The sequence below is a fragment of the Triturus cristatus genome, chromosome 2_2 (assembly GCF_964204655.1).
Source record: "Triturus cristatus chromosome 2_2, aTriCri1.1, whole genome shotgun sequence".
Taxonomy (NCBI): Eukaryota; Metazoa; Chordata; class Amphibia; order Caudata; family Salamandridae; genus Triturus; species Triturus cristatus.
The window spans coordinates 927,290,511-927,310,533 of record NC_140582.1 but is presented as its reverse complement, the minus strand read 5'-3'; the positions used below and the strand labels follow the sequence as shown (position 1 = coordinate 927,310,533).

Sequence of the window (20,023 nt, the reverse complement as noted above, 5' to 3'; positions counted from 1 at the left end):
ACACAGTCACCAAATTTATAATATCCTTCTGAAACATTGGCACATCCTAAAACTAGACAAATCAGTAGAGAAATACATTTCCAACAAACCAACTGTGTCACATAGAAGAGGCACAACGTTGAGGGAACTCCTATGTCCTAGCTATCTGCCCCTAAGCAAGGGGCCTCTTGGTTACCATCTAAACCTTTGGTTTTTTTTCAAATGTGCCAACTGTAGCATTTGTCAATTTGCAGAGAACAAGATATCTGACTTTCAATACAACACAGCTATTAGACATCGTATCAAGCAATTCATTAACTGCAATATGAACTATGTAGTTTACTGCATTATTTGCAGTTGCGGATTCATTTATGTGGGCAGTACCATCCGACCCCTAGAGAAAGGATACAGGAACACATAAGGGCAGTACGTAATAATAATTGCAGTTACCCTTTGGCCGTCCATTTCAACAAAAACCATACTCTGGAAGATATCAGAAAAATAAGGTTTCATGGGATTGCACATACACAGAGTGGCCCCCGAGGGGGGATAGATCTTTGACATTGAGGAGAACAGAGACACAGTGGATTATCAAATTGCGGGCCGTGGAGATGGGGCTCAATTTTGATAAGGAACTACATGTATTTCTAACCGAATGAGAATTTTGACCTAACAACACTTGCTGATTAGTGGATATACTCTTCTGTATAAGGAATATTGTGTTAGGTCTATCATCATTTTGCTATCACTTGAAAAATTCGGATCTGTGACTAATGTCACTTGTTGACTTTTGACTTTTAACTGTATAATGATTACAAAATGTGAAAATATCAATGGCTGCATTTTTCTGTGTGGTAATGTAGAATAATAGTAATATCAAACTGAACAGCAATGCTTGAATTATCTGAGATGACTGTTTTGGAAAAATGATATAATAGATTGATTGTATTCTGTTCAAATCATTTCTCTTTTCTGTCTCTCATCTTAATTTTCAAAACTAGAACTGGTGGTGGAACATGTCCTTAGGCACAACCTACTTTCTGGAATGTCTTATTTGGGGTATCACTCGGGGGGGGGGGGGGGAGGGGGGGGTTCGGTCCCGAATATGTCACTGTAAATACCGGTTTTCATGACACATTGATGTATATACCTATATTTATGGTACAAAATTTTCTATTATGGTCCGCACCTAATTGTAGTAAACAGATTTACTGGTTATATTTGATTATAATGTTGCTCACGGATTAGATACAATAAATTGTATATTTCTTTTTGCGTCACCATCATACAACTATTGTTGGTAATTCGCTTTACTAGACTGCAGTGACTATATGATTAGCAGTGGTAGTTTTCTTATGAAATAAATTGTTTACATACATTTTCAGTCAATAGTATTCTCTTCAAAATGGCCGCGACGGGTGTCCTCGGAAACACTTCAAGATCTGGAAGCGGTGGGCTGATTATAGGGGCATTTTCCTTGCACCGGTTCCTGCGGATGGAGACTTGGGGCCTATTTGAATGTCAAGCGTGGTGCTGAGCTCTAATTGTATAAAGATGGTTCTGGTGGTGTCTGGCGGTGGTGTGGTCCGGGGGAGGGGGTTGGGTGTAGGGGGGAGGGGGGTTTTCTTGATAGATGTATGAATAGCTCTCCATTGTTCCTCTATATGGCAAAAATGTCAAGAGTTGTTGCTATTTACTATGTGGCAGATCCCCTGGGTTTACAGGGGCCTTCAGCCCTTGCCTTCCTGATCAATAAAAAGCGTTGTTAAAACGGCCGCGACATACAACACAGTTTTCCGTATGGGATAGGAGACGTGAAAGTAAAAAGGTGACTAACAACATCCGGCAGTCTACGGAGGCGATTACTTCCGGTTTTGTCCCACGTAGTGTACCATTTAAATGGAAGCTAGTGGCGCGTACATCGCCTTTCACCGAGCGGAAAAATCTAAGCCTACGCTGCAGGATCCTAGAACCCTTTACGTGGTGAGTAGTACGGGTGAACTCTCCATCAGCACTTTGATCATGTTTATGTTGTTACTGACACTCTCTCCGTTTTACATATTCTGGTGTAGTGAAATGGTATGGATCGGCAGACAGAGTTAAAAGCCAAGCCGATCTCATGCTTCACGGGAGGTGGTGCCCACCGTTTTTTGTATTATGGGGTCTCCGTAATGGGTTTCCATATGATTACTCCTGAAGGGCTAAATGGGTTAGCCATATTTCGGTCATAATTATAGCTGGAAATAAATCTTTTGAGTAACGGGAGGTTGCGTCCGCCGTGTATAATACCATGAGGGCTCATGAACAGGCTGCCATACAACAAGTTCCTAGAGGCTAATTAGGTTAGTCTTAATTTAGACGTACTCGGGTTTTTGTCTTTTACGTGCATATTTCACTATTTTTTACTGTTTGCAATATAACTTTTTGCCTGTCACAATCTCGTTTTTAGGGGCCTATCACAACCCGCTTGGGGTTTGAACAATGGATGTTTCCAACATGAATAACTAAAGTAAGTTGGATTTAGGTTGAGGGAGATCGCTTTTATACCAGTATATTACAACCTGTAACTATAGCCCTTTTTTAATTATTGCAGAGTCAACCATTCTGTCGGTAAACTGTTTCTAAAGCCAAATCCGATGTGGAGTTCAGGAGTTCGAGCATCTTAAGGCCTCACTTTCAAAGGTCCAAGACTAGGATGGCACCACTTGGCAGGGCAGACACACCCACTGTTTAGAGTCCAGGCACAGATGCAGGTGGTTAACGTCTTTGATATCCCTGAGCATGGGGCAACGAGGCAAGCAAGAAAGCACTTGGAAACACTCTGTGTTCAAGTGATGTTGTCCAGAACATCTCACCTGGTCAGACAAACCGGCTGCAGGGCGGCTCAGCATGACAAGAAAGAAGAATGCAGCAAAGCAGCAGTCTGGAAGTGTAGTCTTTTCGGCGGCACAGCGGCTCTTTTGTCTGGCACAGTGGCCACAGCTCCAGAAGTGTACAGGTTTGTTAGTACCAGAGGTCGAGTACATATACCCAGCAGTGTCTTTGAAGTGGGGGAGAAAGCTTTGAAGTCCACAAAGGTTCCCTCCTTCCTGACCTGGCTCCAGACACTACAAGGGGTAATAAATCCTTTGGGTGGGGACAGGACACCGTCCTATTACGTGTGTCAGCTCCTCCCTCCCATCCTCCTTGGGATGGGCCATCTGAATGCAGATGGCCACGCAGGCATACCTACTCTCCCTTGATGTGTGGTGGTCTGGCAGGAATGCCCGAAGCTAGTTGTCACCCACTCCAGAGACAGGCATATTCAGTAGACAGGAAGTGCCACCAAATGGTTAAGCGTGTAAACGTGAACTTTCTCAAAGTGGCGTTTGCTAAACTGGAATCTAAAATCCAACCTCGCTATAAGTTGTGATTTTAGATTGGGAGTTCAGTGACACCAAACTCGAAATGTCTATTTCTCCCCTGTCACGACTTACTCTTAAATCGAGGTAATAAGATAAAAACAATGCTGGCATATGGGAGAGACAGACCTCGCAGTAGTGAAAAATGGCTTTGGGAGATTTTTACTAACAGGACATGCAAAACTAAAAAGTACATGCCCTGTCCCATAGATACCTGGCGCCCTGCCCTGCAGGTTGACAGGGCTTACTGTTAGCGGTGATTTACATGTAGGAAGAGGTAAGGGTTAGGCCTGGCAAGAGGGTTACCTTACCTGGCCGATATGGCAGTTCAGAAAGGAGCGAACAGGCTCTGCGTTGAAAGGCCCGAGTCATGGTTAGAGGGCTATGTGATGGGTGGCACAATGAGCGCTTCAGCCCACTAGTAGCATTAAAATTACAGGTCCAGGGTACATGTATTACCACTATACTAGGGTCTTAAAAGTGAATTAAACATGGCAATTGGGAATAAGCCAACTTTACCATGTTTTGGGGAGAGAGCACAAGCACTTTATCACTGATTAGTAGTGGTAAGGTACACAGAGCTCAAAAAGCCAACAAACACAGGTTCAGAAAACCAGAGGTGCAGTGAAAAGGTTTGGGGATGACCATGCAGAAAGGGCCAAGTCCAACAGAGCGCAGCAGATAAAAACAGATTCAGAGATCTATTTATCTTTCAAGATACCAACAAGGAGGAATGTGGGCACCTACAGTAAAGGGCCACTGGGTCAGCAGAGAACAAGCCCCAAGCCGTAAATGCAATCTGACCAGCATGTGACTGCCAAATTAAATTTATGGCCAGTCGGCATCTAATTAGCTATACTTTGAGATGTACAAAAGGTTCAGAATAAGGATTTTTCTTTTTCTTATTAGTGTCTGTCGAATACCTGAAAACTATTTCTTTTCAGCTTTGCCAGAAACTTTAGCAGTTTGAAGAGCTTGCACCATCAAGATTTGGAAATTCAGGGGAAAAAATTCAAATCACACAGCAAATGCATTTCTTACACTGCTTTTATTAGACTGCTCTGGGGTTACCTAAAAAAAGAATTATTCAAGCATGTGACTTTATGGAAGATCCAATGCTGAAGAATAATAATTATAGGATAGCAACATTATTTTCCACTTATGAAGAACCTTATTTATAGGTTAGTAACATACCATTTGCTACTAATTTCTTTTTGCATAGATTCACATTCTATTTCTATATATTACAAAGCAGTAGTTACCAATAAAGTGGCCAAAGAATTACAGCATCATCGCCATAGATCATTCACCAACAACGGCAGCACCGGCCTTCGCTTAACCATCTAGACAGTAATGCTTGCAGAAGGTCTGGGATTATTTCCAGGTTGGTGCCTCGCAGATGTCCACCTGCGGTGTATTAGCTATGAAGGCTGATGTGGCAAACTTGGTGCAGTTCATGAAGCCATTTGTCTATGGTGGCTGTAGCCACAACCTGCCCCAAACAGGTGTATCTACAGACAGCAAACAGGAGAATTCTAGCAGACCTTTAAAAAAGTCTTTTATAACAGGCTGAACAAAAAGGGCGCCTTGGCCAGGTCTGTTCCTGTAGCAATAGCACCACTATATGTACACTCGTACAGAGACATGAAATCACTTTATAAAAGGAGAACACGTGTTCCCTATGAGCAGGGGAAAGAAACCGCAAACTTACAAATAATATATACTGAAATTCCATGCAGGTAAACATTCTTCACCTATTATTCCGTGGATCGAGGATCCTAGCTCCATTTACAACTTGCACATAAATAGCAAAGATATACTTTAAAAGACTTGTAAGATAGTCCTAAAATCCAAATTCTAAATCAAAATATGGTAAATAACGAAGTTATTAGCTGGAATAAAAGTAGTCTCTAAACAAAACACAGTCAAATAAATATTGTCCAGCCAGGCACTGCCTGAAAAATATGCCTTTGCAGCAGTCAAAAAGACATACGCCTTGCATAAGGGCCACAGATTCTAATACATTTAGTTAATACTTCTAAGGCTCACCTTGCTCCAGACACTTGTCTTGTAAACAGCATGGATCCCAATTGAGTTACAGCTGTGCCACTTTGCTCTTCTAGATTCTTCAATGACATTGCTGCAGAAAACAATTAAAAATGAATACTCGGAATATGTCATATTAACTACTTTTCTAAGATGTGCATTGTAATTACCAATGACTATTGAATGTTAAGTAGAACAGGTACCTCCAAACAAAAAACAAGACAGGCTGCTTTATGTATTTTATAAAGCCACTTCATTTTGCCTTATTGTCCCTTTGGAGTGGTTTGGAAAGAGGTCAGAGTTGATAACATCGAAGGAATAACTGTCCATCATCGGAGGAAACCAACAGCGTGGACCGTGAGGGCCGGGTGCGTCCTGTGGTCTGGTGTGTTACTTCTTCTACATGCCTTTTTTTAGAGTATTTACCGGTGTATATTTTGAAAGAACAGTACATGCACCAATAGTTGCATAGTACCATGAGTAAACAAAGCAAACACAAGGAGATGATGGACGGTGTGCTGAAACTTTTCAAACACTCACCCCCAGTCACAGATCTGGGTTGAATCCATCATCATTCTTTATCTCACTTTGCCACCCCAGTTCAGACACAGCTATATGCAAATCAGTCTTGACCCTATGCCTCATGGGAACAGTTCAGCCCTAACTGCCAAGCCAGGTCTTCCATGGACCGGAAACAAGCATCCTGGGACTGGTTTCGGGCAAACAGCTCTCTTCAGGCAGGCTAGCTTGAATCCAGTGGCAAAGTGAGCAAGGGAGACAGCCTGCCAAATGTGGGTCCCGTGCTCTCCATGCCACTGGAATCAAGCTATCCTGGCTGAAGAGGGGTGAAACCCCAAAACCGGTCCTAGGATGCTTGTTTCCAGTCCAGGGAGGACCTGGCTTGGCAATTCGGGCTGGACTGTTCCCATTAGGCACAGGGTCAAGACTGATTTGCATATGGCTGGGTTCAAACTGGAATGGCATGGTGAGCAAAAAAATGATGGATTTAGGCCCAGATCTCTGTACTGGGGTGAATGTATGACATTGTTCTGCATTCTGTCCATCAACTGTTGTTTTTGCATAGTACCAATGCGTGAGCACTGAGGGGCCCTAAATTAAGCCGTGTATAGGTTGTTATCACAAAACGTGGGGATTCAATTACAAAGCAGGAAGAGCAGTATAACGAGGAGGATACCACACCACCAGCTGCACCTGGATTTACCAGGTGCTGGAACACCGGGCCCAACTTTACTGGGTGCAGATGTTCACACAGTAAAAGCACTGACAGACCGGGGCAGGGGACATGTTTATCAACAGAGTCCGGCCCCCTCCGACTGCCTCCAAAATCACTGGAGGAGCATGCAATGCTTCCCTCCCTGAACACATATGCATACCCTGCCCCAACCTGCTCCATGCTCATAACCGACACCTGCTCAGGGAAGCAGATACATGTGACTGCGTTCTTCTCCAGAATAGCAGAGAACCACGTGAAAAAAGGTATTCTCAGGTTCCCAAGATTATTCCCACTTCCAGGGACAAAAATCTGTTATGGACAGATTTAGATACATAGATACGCCCCAGAATGGCTAATTACAGACCTGGTATCCGTGTGACCTAAACACAGTCATGTCGTAGCCAGCCTTTTCTGACGTTCCTGTTAGGCATTTATCGCTGTGTGAGTAGAGAGGGCTAGATGTGTGTAGTCCTTTCTGTCTTTATGCTTCTTTACTGTTCACCGTTATTAACTTGGTTGACTGCAAGATGTGCTGAGCTTGTTTATTCTCTAACACGCATATTGCATTATGATGATTTTGTTTTATGCAAATTCCCTTCATTAACCAACATTTTCTTTCCGTAATGATCCTTGAATAAATATACAAATACTGAGAACTGAAAAAGTCTTGTTTTGCAAGTTTTCTTAATGGTCCAGACAGCATTAGAGCTCAGGATTCTCTCTTTCCTGTTCATCGACCATCCTTAATTAATTAGGGGTGGAGCGTCGATACAGACTTGAGGCACTCCGATCCATCCATCTACTAAATCATCTCTCTCTCGCTCTCCTAATCATATATCTCTCTCTCTTAATCATATCTCTCTCTCTCCTAATCATCTCTCTCTCTCTCTCTCTCCTAATCATCTCTCTCTCTCTCAATGCATAAACCGATCTGTAAACTAGCACAGCACATAGTATTTCACTCAATCAACAATCACCCAGTAAAGTGGAAGAGGTAGGGACACGGTACGAGTAGGTGAATTAAAGTTCTATTGCATCCACCAAATGCTACATCTCTTCCATTTGAAGGAGTGTGAAGCTCTCGTTCTTTTAGAATCTCCAGTTTTTTCACGAAAGAGGCTTTAGTGTCTATAATGACTGAATTTAGAAGCTAGGTTTTAAAATTCAAAAATGGTAGGTTGGGATATAGAATCTTGCCCCAAAACTTGTGAAGGAGATGTGCCCTGCATGGCTATATCCTGTGGTGATGCTCCAACAGATGAAGGAAGTCTGTGAGCAATCAGGGCTACTCAGGCGCTATTCTAATCATCCTGGCCCTCAAGTATGTCAGCTTAATGATGACCACTGGTACCAGAGGAATCAGTGAAATGTGAAAAGAAACTTCCAATACCAGTTGATCAATATAGCATTCCCCATTGTTCCTGGTTGGCAGAATGAGGGTATAAAGTCTGGGTATTTTTTGTGATCTTTGCTTGCGAAGAGATCAAATTGAGGCAAACCCCAGTCGCAGAAGATGTTGCGCAAGACAGAACCTCTTAGAACCCACTTGTGGTTTTCATGAAATATTATGGAATCTGCTTGAGGATTCTGGATGCCTGGAAGATGAACTACTGCGATTCTCAGGTTCCTGGCTATCAAACACTTTCAAGTGGACTCAGCATCCTGAGACGATGCTCTGGTTCTCATTCCCCCTGATTTGTTCAAATAATTGATAGTGGTTCTGTTGTCCATCTAAACGAGAATGGAGTCAGTCTTGTAAGCAAAAGGAAAAGACTTCAGAACTAGGGGCACAGCACTTGGTTGTAGAAGACTGATACGAAACATTGCCTTCGAAGGCCATTTCCCTGTAATCTACAGATGAACCATACGAGTACCCCAACTGATCAGGGAAGCATCGGCCACTGTCGTCTGAACTAGAAAATCTTAATAGAGGCCCATTCCACAAAAGAGATATCACGAATGGCACCAACACAGGAAGCTTCATGAGAATGTCAGGTGAGCTGTCCTCCTATCTCTCTAAACATTAGCACCACTGGTGATCTGGATATTGCTGTTAAACATGCATGATGCCATTAAACCCAGAAGCGATTGCATTTGTTTCATCAGGTGGCTTGTTTTGAGAAGACTGCAATACTTCAAGACAGCCTGAGAACAGTTTCGCCTTAAAAGGATACAGTTTTCCAGAACCAAGATTGCTTTGCTTAAGACTGGTCCATCGGTAGTGGAGCAGTAAGCAAATTACAAAATATAATGAATGTGAAAGTGACCCACAGTATTTACAAGTGGCTACACAATCTCTTGTATTTCTAAATGCAACACACTATGGCGCCTATGTACAAGCCCCTATCACCACCACAACGTCACTTTTACCTACGTTGTGGTGGCGATAGGAGCTGCGCCTATTGTACACGGCAGCGTTAAGCCACTTAACGTGGCTTAACGCTGCCTTGTAAATAAGGCCCCCTTTTACGCTATGTTTAGGTGGGTGTTGTGGTGGGCGCCCCACCGCAACACCCATTGTATTTGACGCTGCTCCCTATGTACAAGGGTGGAGTACATAGGAGGCAGCGCCAAAATTAAGACCAGGAAAACCCTGGTCTTAAGTTGGCAAAATGAGGAGAAATGCATTATTTCTCCTCGTTTTTGCTTTTTCCATGTGTGCTGCCTTGTGCAACACACATGGAAAAAGCAAAATGCAATGGTTTATGTACAGGTGTCCCTTCCTGTATATAAACTAACCTTTTAAAAAAAAAAAAAAAATCTATTTTGTCACTTACATGTGTGCTGCATGAAGCAGCACACATGAAAGCGACGGAATGGCATTTTAGGAATGTTTATGTGCAGGAATGGACACCTTCCTACACAAACAATCCTCCCCTGCACGCAGACACACTTGCACTCTAGTGCAAGGGTGCCTGTGTTGGTGCTAAGTTGCTAAACTTAGCGCCATCGCAGGGGGAAACGCAAGGATGCACCACATTCTTGTAAATATGGTGCAGCCTTGCGTTTCAGAAGTGGCGGAGTGTGTCGTTAAGGCAAGGAGGCTAACGACACGCTCTGCCGCTACCTTGTACATACCACCCCAAGTGCATCGAGTATGCCCTGACATGGTGGGACTCAAGCTGCACCTCACTGATGAGGCCAAAGGAAGATGAATATGATATAGGTTAGCTTGTATTCACAATTGTTGAGGACATTGCTTTACAAATTGGGCTGCACTTGTCCATTTAGAGCAAAGCCATGGTAGATTTGTATATGGTTTGCTCACTGTGTCACAAAAGGCAGGTAGCAAATATTGGACTGGAATGAGGCTTGGCGGCATTACTGGTTGCAGAGATTAACGCAAACATTCCATCTGTCACTTTTTTGTAGATCTACGAGTCACCGCCTACCTCCGAGAACTCCACTGGCTCCCTGTACAGAAAAGATGGCAGTTGAAGCTCCTGACCCATGCATACAAGGCCCTACACAACTGCGGACTGGCCTACTTGAACCACCGCCTGAACTTCCATCAGCCCACCAAACACCTCTGCTCTGTGTCCCTTTCTCTATCCCTCACCCTCCGCATCCAGCATAGCAGATGCGGAGGTCGCTCCTTCTCCTACCTAGCAGCAAATACATGGAACGAGCTACTTTTTCATCTTTTTCAGAGTTACGAAAGCCCCTGAAGTCCCGGTTATTTGGCTAATCAACAGGACCCTGCCAGCGCCTGGATACCCTCTCACAGGTGGCAAGAAGCGCTCTATAAATCTATTGATTGATCGAATGATTATGAGTCCAGTTACAGGCACACAGCACTGGGATGTGGCCTGGATGACTCACTGTTGATGGAACCCAGTTCCAATCTATATATAAGCTTCTGAAACCAAACTCCTGCTATTTTCCAATTGAGACATAATTATATACATAATTGCTCTATTGGCTAGTAGTTTAATATAATGGCTTCTCCCTCTTTGACCATGAGAACAGGCCTGGTGAGCAATATAATATAGTTTCCTCCTGCCGCCTCGCTGAAGGCAGCAGAAAAGGTTAACTCAGCTAAAGGGGACAGACAGCCTAGACAGAAAACGGATTTTTTTAATGTACCTTAATCTGAAAACGTGCAGCTTTAGTTTTACCACTGTAAAGTTATTATATTTATTGTGTTAGCATGTGAAGCCAAAATGCTAGATGTTGAGGTCATAACTGTAGATTCCTTTTCTTTATGCACTGCTAGCCACTATGTAGGTTTGGGGTGGAAATTACCACTCCTTGCCATGAACTTTAGAATCAATTATTTTTATTACGTGGCCGCAAGGAAGCAAATACACAGCTTAGCTGCCTACATCATAGCGTCGGCAGAGCGAAAACTACTGAGAATGACACAGCGTTTAGGTCTACATCCCTGAGGATGACCTCGCGATGAGTTCAAGCCATAATGAGTCAGAAAGGTGCCAAGCGAAAGTGCCACTTTTATAAGAAACAGTAACAAAGAAATAAACCCCCCGACCTCCACCCACCCCCACCCTCCCTCCGCATCAGTTTGAATCTGGTAAAGTCAGTTCTTTCTTGTCTCCAATCAATGGTCAGTCAACTAGTAAGTCAATTCGTGGATGCACCAGGCGGTTCTAAAGGTATGAGACGCAGAATATGCAGATATTTCGGGCACGTGACTTCTCTCATATCTTTATTAAGAATCTGCAAGAAAGGAGAGCAAAATTTTGCAAAGTCCTTGCCTTTCCCATCTACACTCAGCGATAACCGCTCCATTGCTAAGAGATGCCAAAGTTTCTGAATCCAATCTCGAGAGTCTGGAATCGTCAGCGATCCCCAATGTGCTAGGAGCACCTGTCGCACTGCCAGCAATGTCATGGCGATTTGCTTACCCATCAGTGATTTCAGCTGAAAAAACTTAGGATGAGGGAGACCTAACAAGGTATACTCGGGAGTACGTGGCAAAGTAATCTGAAATGCTGCATCAATGTCATCAATGATTGCAGTCCAAAAGCGCACCAGTTTGGGACAGCGCCAAAGTAAATGCACCAGTGCCAACAAGACCACACCCCTGCCAGCAGAGGTCTGACTTGGAGGTATCCCAACTCTTAATGCGCACTGGAGTATAATACCAGTGAGTAACCACCTTATATGCAGATTCCACCCCTGCCATGTTGGAGCCAGTATGGTGCGCTCTGTAAAAAAATGTGTTCCCACTCTTTGTGCGACAAGGGCCTCCCTAGGTCAGTTTCCCATCTGACTTGCGCTTTTGTGCGGTGTCTCTTCGCTTGTGGAGTTATCATGGCATAAAGTTCAGAGATGAGTTTACTATCGTCCTTTTTACACCCCCAGCCATTTCTCGAAGGCCGTCAGGGGGCGAGACAGAGTGAAATTCTACAGCCTCGTAACCCAGTGTACGACCTGCGAATAGTGGAAGGCATCGGACTCTGGAAAATCATAATCCCTACGCAGCTGAGGAAAGGGAATCACGCCCCTGAGATCAAACAGGGCACCCACCCTTTTGCAACCCTCCTCCCCCCATCGTTGGAAGATCTGGGATGCGCATCCTGGCTGAAAGTTGGGGTTGTCTACTATGGGGGACAGAGGGGAAGGGAAAGTAATCCACCCTTTCGGGCCTGCTATTCGATCCCAAACTTTGAGTCGGGGAGGTAACCGGAGAGGAGTAAAGCCCCCACGCTCTATGCCGACGCGGAAGCCACAGTCCCGCCATATGTTCCGACCGGCCACCGTTTGATCCATAAAATTCCATTGCTTGCTGGATAGAGGCCTGTTCCATTCCGTGATGAAACGGAGACATGTTGCCTGATAATAGGCGCTCACTATCAGGAAGCCGAGCCCTCCCTGCGCCTTCGAGGTCACATGCGCAAATGCGAGCCAGGAATTCTTATTGTCCCATAAGAACTTATTAAGAAGCCTCTGCGAGTTTGCGAAGCGCACCTGCTCAAAGAAAGCATTTGGAAGATGTAGAGGATGCGCGGTAACACCGTCATCTTCACTGCCGCCAACCTGCCATACCACGCCAGTTTGAGACGCGACCAGGCCACCAGTGCCTTGGTCGTCTGTTCCAGCAACAGAGAGTAATTAAGAGCGGCCGTCCTAGCAATGGAAGAGGTCAGATGAATGCCCAGGTAGGTAATATCCGTGAACACCCAATGGAATTCAAAATGTTGGTGGAGATCCGGTCTCTCAGTCTCCGGGATAGAAATATTGAGGATTTGCGATTTTGTTAAGTTGACCTTAAACCCCGCTACATTTCCAAAGGTAGAAAGCTCCTTAGTCAAATACCGCAGTGTCGTTCGGGGTTGTGTGAGTGAGAGGATGACATAATCAGCATACATACTAATTTTATGAACATCAGCTCCAAACTTCAGGGCCGCAATGTCAGGGTTGGAAAAAACGCGTTGAGCGAAAGGCTCAATGTAAAGCGCAAATAAGAGGGGGGACAAGGGGCAACCCTGCCGCGTGCCCCAGGCAATAGGGAACAGGGTCGACTTGCAGCAATTGACCCGCACCGCCGCCTTGGGGGAGCCATATAGACAACTAACTCAATGGATGAAATTATCTCCGAACCCGAATGTACGTAGCACCGCGAACAAATATTCCCAATCAACCCGATCAAAAGCCTTCTCCACGTCTATCGAAAGCAGAAAGGCCGGCGTACGCGATCGGTGAATAAGATCAATGAGGTGTAATAGTGTCTTAGTATTATCCCCTCCTTGCCTCGTCGGGATGAAGCCGGACTGATCCGGGTCTACAATGTTATCCATGAGGGGACTAAGTTGTGAGGCTAACATACCCGCAAACAACTATGCGACAATATTAAGGAGCGAGATCGGTCTGTACGACCCACACTCCTCTGGATCTTTCCCGGGTTTTAGAATTACAGAGATGGCTGCCTCAGACATGGAAGGCGTCACCCCCCCCCCAGTGTCTAGGAAGGAGTTAAAAAGCTTTGTTAAAAGGGGAGCTAGCTCTGCACAAAATTGCTTGTAGAACGGGGCTGAAAAGCCATCCGGGCCCGGCGACTTAGCCACTTTGAGCCGCACTATTGCCGATATTACCTCCTCGAGGCAAATAGCGGAGTCCAAATTGTCAGCCGACGTTTTGAGTAAGGGGGTGATATTACAGGAGGTCAAATATTCCCCTGGGTCATGCAAAGGGGTGCCTTCCCTCGAATAAATGCGTTGGTAAAACTGACGAAAGGTATCGACAATCAGGGCATCCATGGTATGCTCTACTGCATTCTGACCCCATATGATGGGTATTGCGGACTCCTGCACCTGCGCCCGTAATCTATGTGCGAGCATCCTCCCACATTTATCCCCACTGAGGTAGAATTTGTGCCGGAGCCGCAGGAGTGCATGCTCAGCCCTATCCAGATCCAGATGTTTCAGCATACGGCGCCGCGTTTCCAACTCCCTCCATACTCTCGGCGCCCCGGTGCGCTTGTAAACTACCTCCAGTTCACCTACCTCCTTCTCCAGCTCCGCTCGTTTTCCTTTGCGGAGTTGCACGAAAGATGCCGCAACCACGATAAATTCCCCCGTACTACTAGCTTCAAGGCTTCCCATACCGAGGGGTGTGTCTCCCTGATGGATGTATGTCGTTACAACGCACACTTTTACAACGCATGCACTTACAACACATTTTTTACAACGCACAATCCATTACAACGCATGACATTACAACGCATGACACTACAACGCATTTTTAAAAACTACCTTTACAACGCATTCCATTACAACGCATACTACCATTACAACGCATACCATTACAACGCATAATATTAAATTGCATTTAAGGTAAGTATTAGATAGTTTATGGGTAAAAATTACTTTTCTAACTCCAGGGGGTGCAACAGTAGGGTAAGTGTTGGATAGTATAGGGGTAAAAATTACTATTCTAACTCCAGGGGGTGCAACAGTAGGGTAAGTGTTGTATAGTATAGGGGTTAAAATTACTATTCTAACTCCAGGGGGTGCAACAGTAGGGTAAGTGTTGGATAGTATAGGGGTAAAAATTACTATTCTAACTCCAGGGGGTGCAACAGTAGGGTAAGTGTTGGATAGTATAGGGGTAAAAATTACTATTCTAACTCCAGGGGGTGCAACAGTAGGGTAAGTTCTGGATAGTATAGGGGTAAAAATTACTCCGTTGAGTGACGTCGTCAGAGTGAAGGAGGGAATCGCGAAGGCGCCAGCCCGGAGGCGTAGAACGCACGCAGCGCGCTGGAAGTTGGACTGAAATGAGGGCATGATCTGAGAGGGATCGAAGAGTAAAATCCGCAGCGCGCAAGTGAGGGAAAAGAGATGTAGAGGCTAGAAAGTGGTCAAGACGCGCATATGTTTTGTGTGCCGCTGAAAAGTATGTATAGTCGCGCTCTTTCGGGTGCTGCATTCGCCACACAGTCCGCAGTCAGATAGCCATTGTTTCCCAGCTCGCGACAATGCCCCTGTCTGATTAGACCGCTACCCCGACCTATCCAACTCCGGATCCATTACAGCATTTAAGTCTCCCCCGATCAGAAGTGCTGAATCAGGAGAAGCAAGAGCCTCAGACAGGGCTAAGCGCAAAAGGGGTTCTTGTCGTTCATTCGGGGCATATAAGGACCCAACTGTAAAATGCATATCCCCCCATTGCACCCTGACTGCCAAGAACCGGCCCTTCAGCTCTGCTATGGTAGAAACTAATTTGCATTGTGAACGTGCACTAAAGAGGATCGCCACCCCATTTTGTTTGGACAGCCCCGAGGACCAAAACTGTTGTGGGAAGCGCCTATCTCTCATACGCTTGGTGTCTTTAGGCAAAAGGTGGGTTTCTTGTAGCAAACAAATATCCCCCCCAGCATTTTCTAAAAGGGAAAGTATTGCTAACCGCTTGACAGGATTATTTAACCCCCATACATTCAGGCTCACAATTTTCAGATCTTTACCCATCGTAGTTGCGAGGTGGCGAAAGGCCATACGTCTGCCCTAGTCCGCTAGAATCAGAAACAGTGACGGACATCTCACAAACTAATTACCCGCCACTTCTGCCCATGAACTGATGCGGATACCCCAAAACCCCAATCCCCAAACATTAGAGAACAGCAAAGCAAGAAAAGAGAAACAACGGAGAGATATGACACCAGATCGACTTGATGGTCAAACGTTCAGGGGGACGTGGCACACTCCCAGTCTGAACCATGTAGTACAGAGCAACCCATTCTGTATGCCGGGGAGCGATAGTACTACTCACATTTCGACTGTTCCTTCCTCCGGCGCAAACACGTGAACCCAGATGGGTGCCAAACCTCAAGAAGATCAAGGAACGACCGTGTTGTCCGTCACCTGTGATACCAACGAGAGGGCCGCATCTCTCTCCAGCCTTCTAGCAGCCGAGTCCGGCTTGGAGCTGGGTGGCGATCTTCCAACCTGCTGCCATTCAGAAGAGCGCCGGCGTCGACGAGGAGGAGGAGGTTTGTCATCACCAGACGTGGCAGGGGACTGTTCCAGACCTAGGATGTTACGTGCGTCTTCCAGAGAGCGGATCAGCAGGAGTTTGCCTTGATATTTGAAGATGAAGCGAAACGGATGACCCCAGGAGTAGGGAATGCCCTGATCTCGGAGATGGCTGGTGATGGGCTTGAATTCTCTGCGCTTAACCAAGGTGGAGGCTGCCAAGTCCTGGAAGAGAGCCGGCTGATGGCCCCGGAACTGCACCGGATTAAGGTCTCTCGCCCGGCGGAGGATACGCTCTTTGAGTTGGAAATCATGCACACAGACAAGGATATCCGGGGGTTAAGGGGCGGGAAGGGGGGAAGCTTTAGTACCGCGTGGGAGTCCCACCCTGTCGACGCGGTCCATTTGGATTTCCTGACCCCCATCATCTCCAAGGATCTGACAAAATAGCTCGCTGACGTAAGCACAGAGGTCGTCGCCGCCTTCTTTCCAAGGGATTGCCCGAATTCGGATGTTATTACACCTGGAGCGGTCCTCCAAATCCTCCGCAGGGCCTGAAGATCCATATTCTGTTCTCTGAGGTGGATCATCTCCTGCTGAAGCTGGTGCAAGTCGTCCTCTCTCCCCAGGTCGTGCTCCTCCAGCGTCGCCACCCTTTCCCCAATGGCATCGACATCACGCCGGACTTCCTTTAGGTCAGATGGGAGCTGTGAGCGCAGTTCTAGAATATCTTCTTTGAGGACCTAGAACAATTCGACGATAAAACCCTTGGTTGCTGGCGTATCGTCAACTTCTGTTTGCGGCATCTTAGTGTCAGGCTGAGAGGCGGGATGTCCCGATGTTTTCTGCAAGAGGTCTTTCAGGGGTTTCTCTTTCCGACCTCTGTGTGTGTCCCACCCCTCACTCAAGAACCGTCCCCACAACCCCGCTCCCCAATCTTTCTCAGGGACCCGGTGGGAAGACATGGCTACCTCGTAGGCTCTGAACCACTGCCCGATGTCATTCTTGAAGAACTCCTTCACTACATCCTTGGGAATATAAACTCTTGGTTCCGCCGGTACTGGCGGTGTGCTGCCACCAGAGGGATTAAGCTCCAAACTTTTTGCTTTCAGCTCCAGCTCCCTCAGCTTCATGTCATGCTCTAATTGTAGTTTCTTTTCTTCCATGGCTAATCTTTGTTTTTCCATATCCATCTGCCCATGAAGTTTTGCCATCTCCACTTCGTGTGCCCGGGTTGCTGCCCTGTCTGCCAACTCTTCTGGCAACAGGCCTCTGCCAAACTCATGGACACTTTCTGGTGGAACCATTTCCACCTGATTCTCTGGTGCCTTTGACTCATACCAGGCCCTCAGCGCCTTCACGAATTGTTCCTTCTTTTTCAATCCAGTTTGCGCAATTCTGAACTTGGAGCAAAAACCTTTCAATTCTTCATTGCTATAATTCCGAAGTGCGCTTTCTTCCCAATCTATGTCCTCAAATCCAGAGATTATAGAAGCTGCCCTTCCGGCGGGAAGTGAACCAGGCATGGTTCTAACAACGGAGATTCTTGGCAAAACAATTGCTAGTCTTGTGGCTGTGTTACTGGTCTGCTCTCACTACGTGGTGATCAGTGATTCACTATACGCAAACCCCAAATGCAAATCCGTAAATCCCACCGCTGCCACCAATGTTAGAAATGAGGGGGCTCTGGTTGACGCAGGTGTGAACCCACAACAAGCAGGGACCCTTTACTTCTTGTCAGGGCGAAGGATGACTCCCCAGAATAACCCCTGCTCACCCTCTAGGTGCGTGGCGCGAGCAGTCTAGGCTAAGTCTCAGGCGTACACGGTTAAGCAAATGCAATTACACATACAGTAAACCCCTTGCATGCACCACAAAAGGACACCAATCAGGAAGTATATAAAAATAAGCTTTTATGTAGATTCAGCAGATTCAAATACAAGGCCCAGTAACGTTGAACTGATGGGGCCACAATTCTTAGGAATACGGTAAAGTTCTCTTTGTTACGGAAAGTTCTTTAGGCGGGCACAAGGTAACTGTAGGCCTCAGTGCACTTCGTGCTGAGGTAGCGCCCGGGAAGCACGCGGTAGATGACAGGGAAATCAGAACGTTGCGGACCCTGGATCCGATGCGAGCTCGCGGTCGAGTTCGCAAGTACAGTACCTTGTTTCTTGACGCGAAGGTGGGTGCGGGATTTCAGCGGCTCTTCGACAGAAGGGCGAGGCGGCGTCCGAGGCTCCCACACTTCACGATGGGTGTCTGATCTTCAGGCTCACGACAAGAGCGGGGTGTTGCAGGTGGCGGGTGAACAAAGCGGGGCAGCCGGGCTCGCAGATACGTCCGGGCCGTCCGAGGCTTGGAGATGCTCACAAACGCCGATTCCGGCGGGAGGGTGAAGGTGCACAGCGAGCCTCCAACGAGCGAGGTGACAGGGGCAGCCCAGCACAGCGTAGGGGGAGCGGCTCCGATCGAGCGAGGCTCTTCCCAAGGCGGGGGCGGGTAAGCAGTCCTGGTCACGGCTCAAGGAGGGACTGGGGCACGAGGGTCACAGCTCCGGCGAGGGAAAGGACACCACAGTCCAGCGGCAGGCGAGTGAAGATCAGGTAGAGCCCAATGGTCCTGGGGCTCAGTTCAGGGGGCAAGCTCAGTTTCAAGCCCTTGGAGATCGTTTTGGAAAAGCACAAGTTTTGAAAGTAAAAATAAAGCAAAGTCTTCAGCAACAGTTTCTCTTCTCCCCTTTGGCAGCAAGGTCACCACTGCAGGCCAATCCCCCAGGACAGGGACAGTCTTCCTCCTACAGCTTTCCCGGTGCCTCCTCCTCAGGCAGAGATTCTTCTTGGTCAAAAGCGGATCTAGTTTCTCAGGAGCAGGGCTCCTCCATTTATACAGCAAATCTTTTGTTCTCCCAAGCCAGGGGGTCCCTTGCCTAGTTCAGTCCGGTTTCTGAGCACTTTGTTTACGCGATGCAGGCTTCTTCTTTCAGAGTGCAGGGCAGAGTCCTCAGACGCTCCACAGGGGGCGGAGCCGGCATTGAGGTGGCAGAGCACTGTCCTACTCAGAGCCTAGGGATACTCCTCCCACCCATCTACCTGTCGATCGTCCTATTCACCACCAGGCTACCTAGCCCTGCCCATCTGGGCTCCCCCAGCCCTGTCACTCACACCAGCCAGACATCAGATCCACATCACGCAGAGGCGGCTGAAATGTTTAGGCAAGCAAAGGCCAGCTTTCTAAAAGTGGCATTTGCAAACCCGGAATATTAAAATAAACCTTGCGAAAAGATGTACCTTATTATTCCGAGTTCAGGCGTACCAAACTCGATCTTCTACCATGTTCCCTGGGTCGGTTAGGATCATAGGGTGTAACAATCCAGGCCGCCCATACTGGCCTATGAGAACAGGGTAGCCTTGCAGTAGTGAACAACAAAATGGCGGTCATTCACTACTAGGACATGCCACGCATCCAGGCTTGTCCTACCTTAGGCTTACAACGCACCCTGCCCGTGGGCCTACCAGAGGGGTGACTAACATGCAGCTAAGGGAAGGTTTTAGGGACCGGCAAGTGTGGGCACTTGCCAGTCAGCATGTCAGTACCAGACTGCACGCAGGTTCTGCGATGGCAGACCTTAGACGTATTTTACCGGCCGCTTCTGTGGGTGGCACAACCCGTGCTGCAAGCCCACCAGCGGCGTTTGTATTTACATGCCCTGGCGCTCCTGGCGCACTTTACTGGGGTCTGACAGTAAATCAAACACTTCAATCATGGAATCCAACCAACATATACAATTTACATAGGGAGCATTCGCACCGCGACACTGGTTGGCAGTGGCACAGCGCGCTGAGCGGCCAACACCATAACAACACATGAGGCACAGCGACAAAAAAAAAAAGAAGGGAGACTCACGCCAAGGTGCCAGGTCTAACACCACT

The 20,023-nt window shown here is 46.8% G+C and overlaps 1 protein-coding gene across 1 annotated transcript in view; it reads right to left on the bottom strand.

Moving 5' to 3' along the window:
- Positions 1-20,023, bottom strand: part of SEPSECS (Sep (O-phosphoserine) tRNA:Sec (selenocysteine) tRNA synthase) — a 208,348-nt gene that overhangs the window by 15,126 nt on the left and 173,199 nt on the right. Inside the window, exon 10 of the mRNA XM_085642333.1 lies at positions 5,430-5,520. Within this exon, the coding sequence (XP_085498459.1) occupies positions 5,430-5,520 (91 nt within the window). The remainder of the gene's footprint in view (positions 1-5,429; positions 5,521-20,023) is intronic.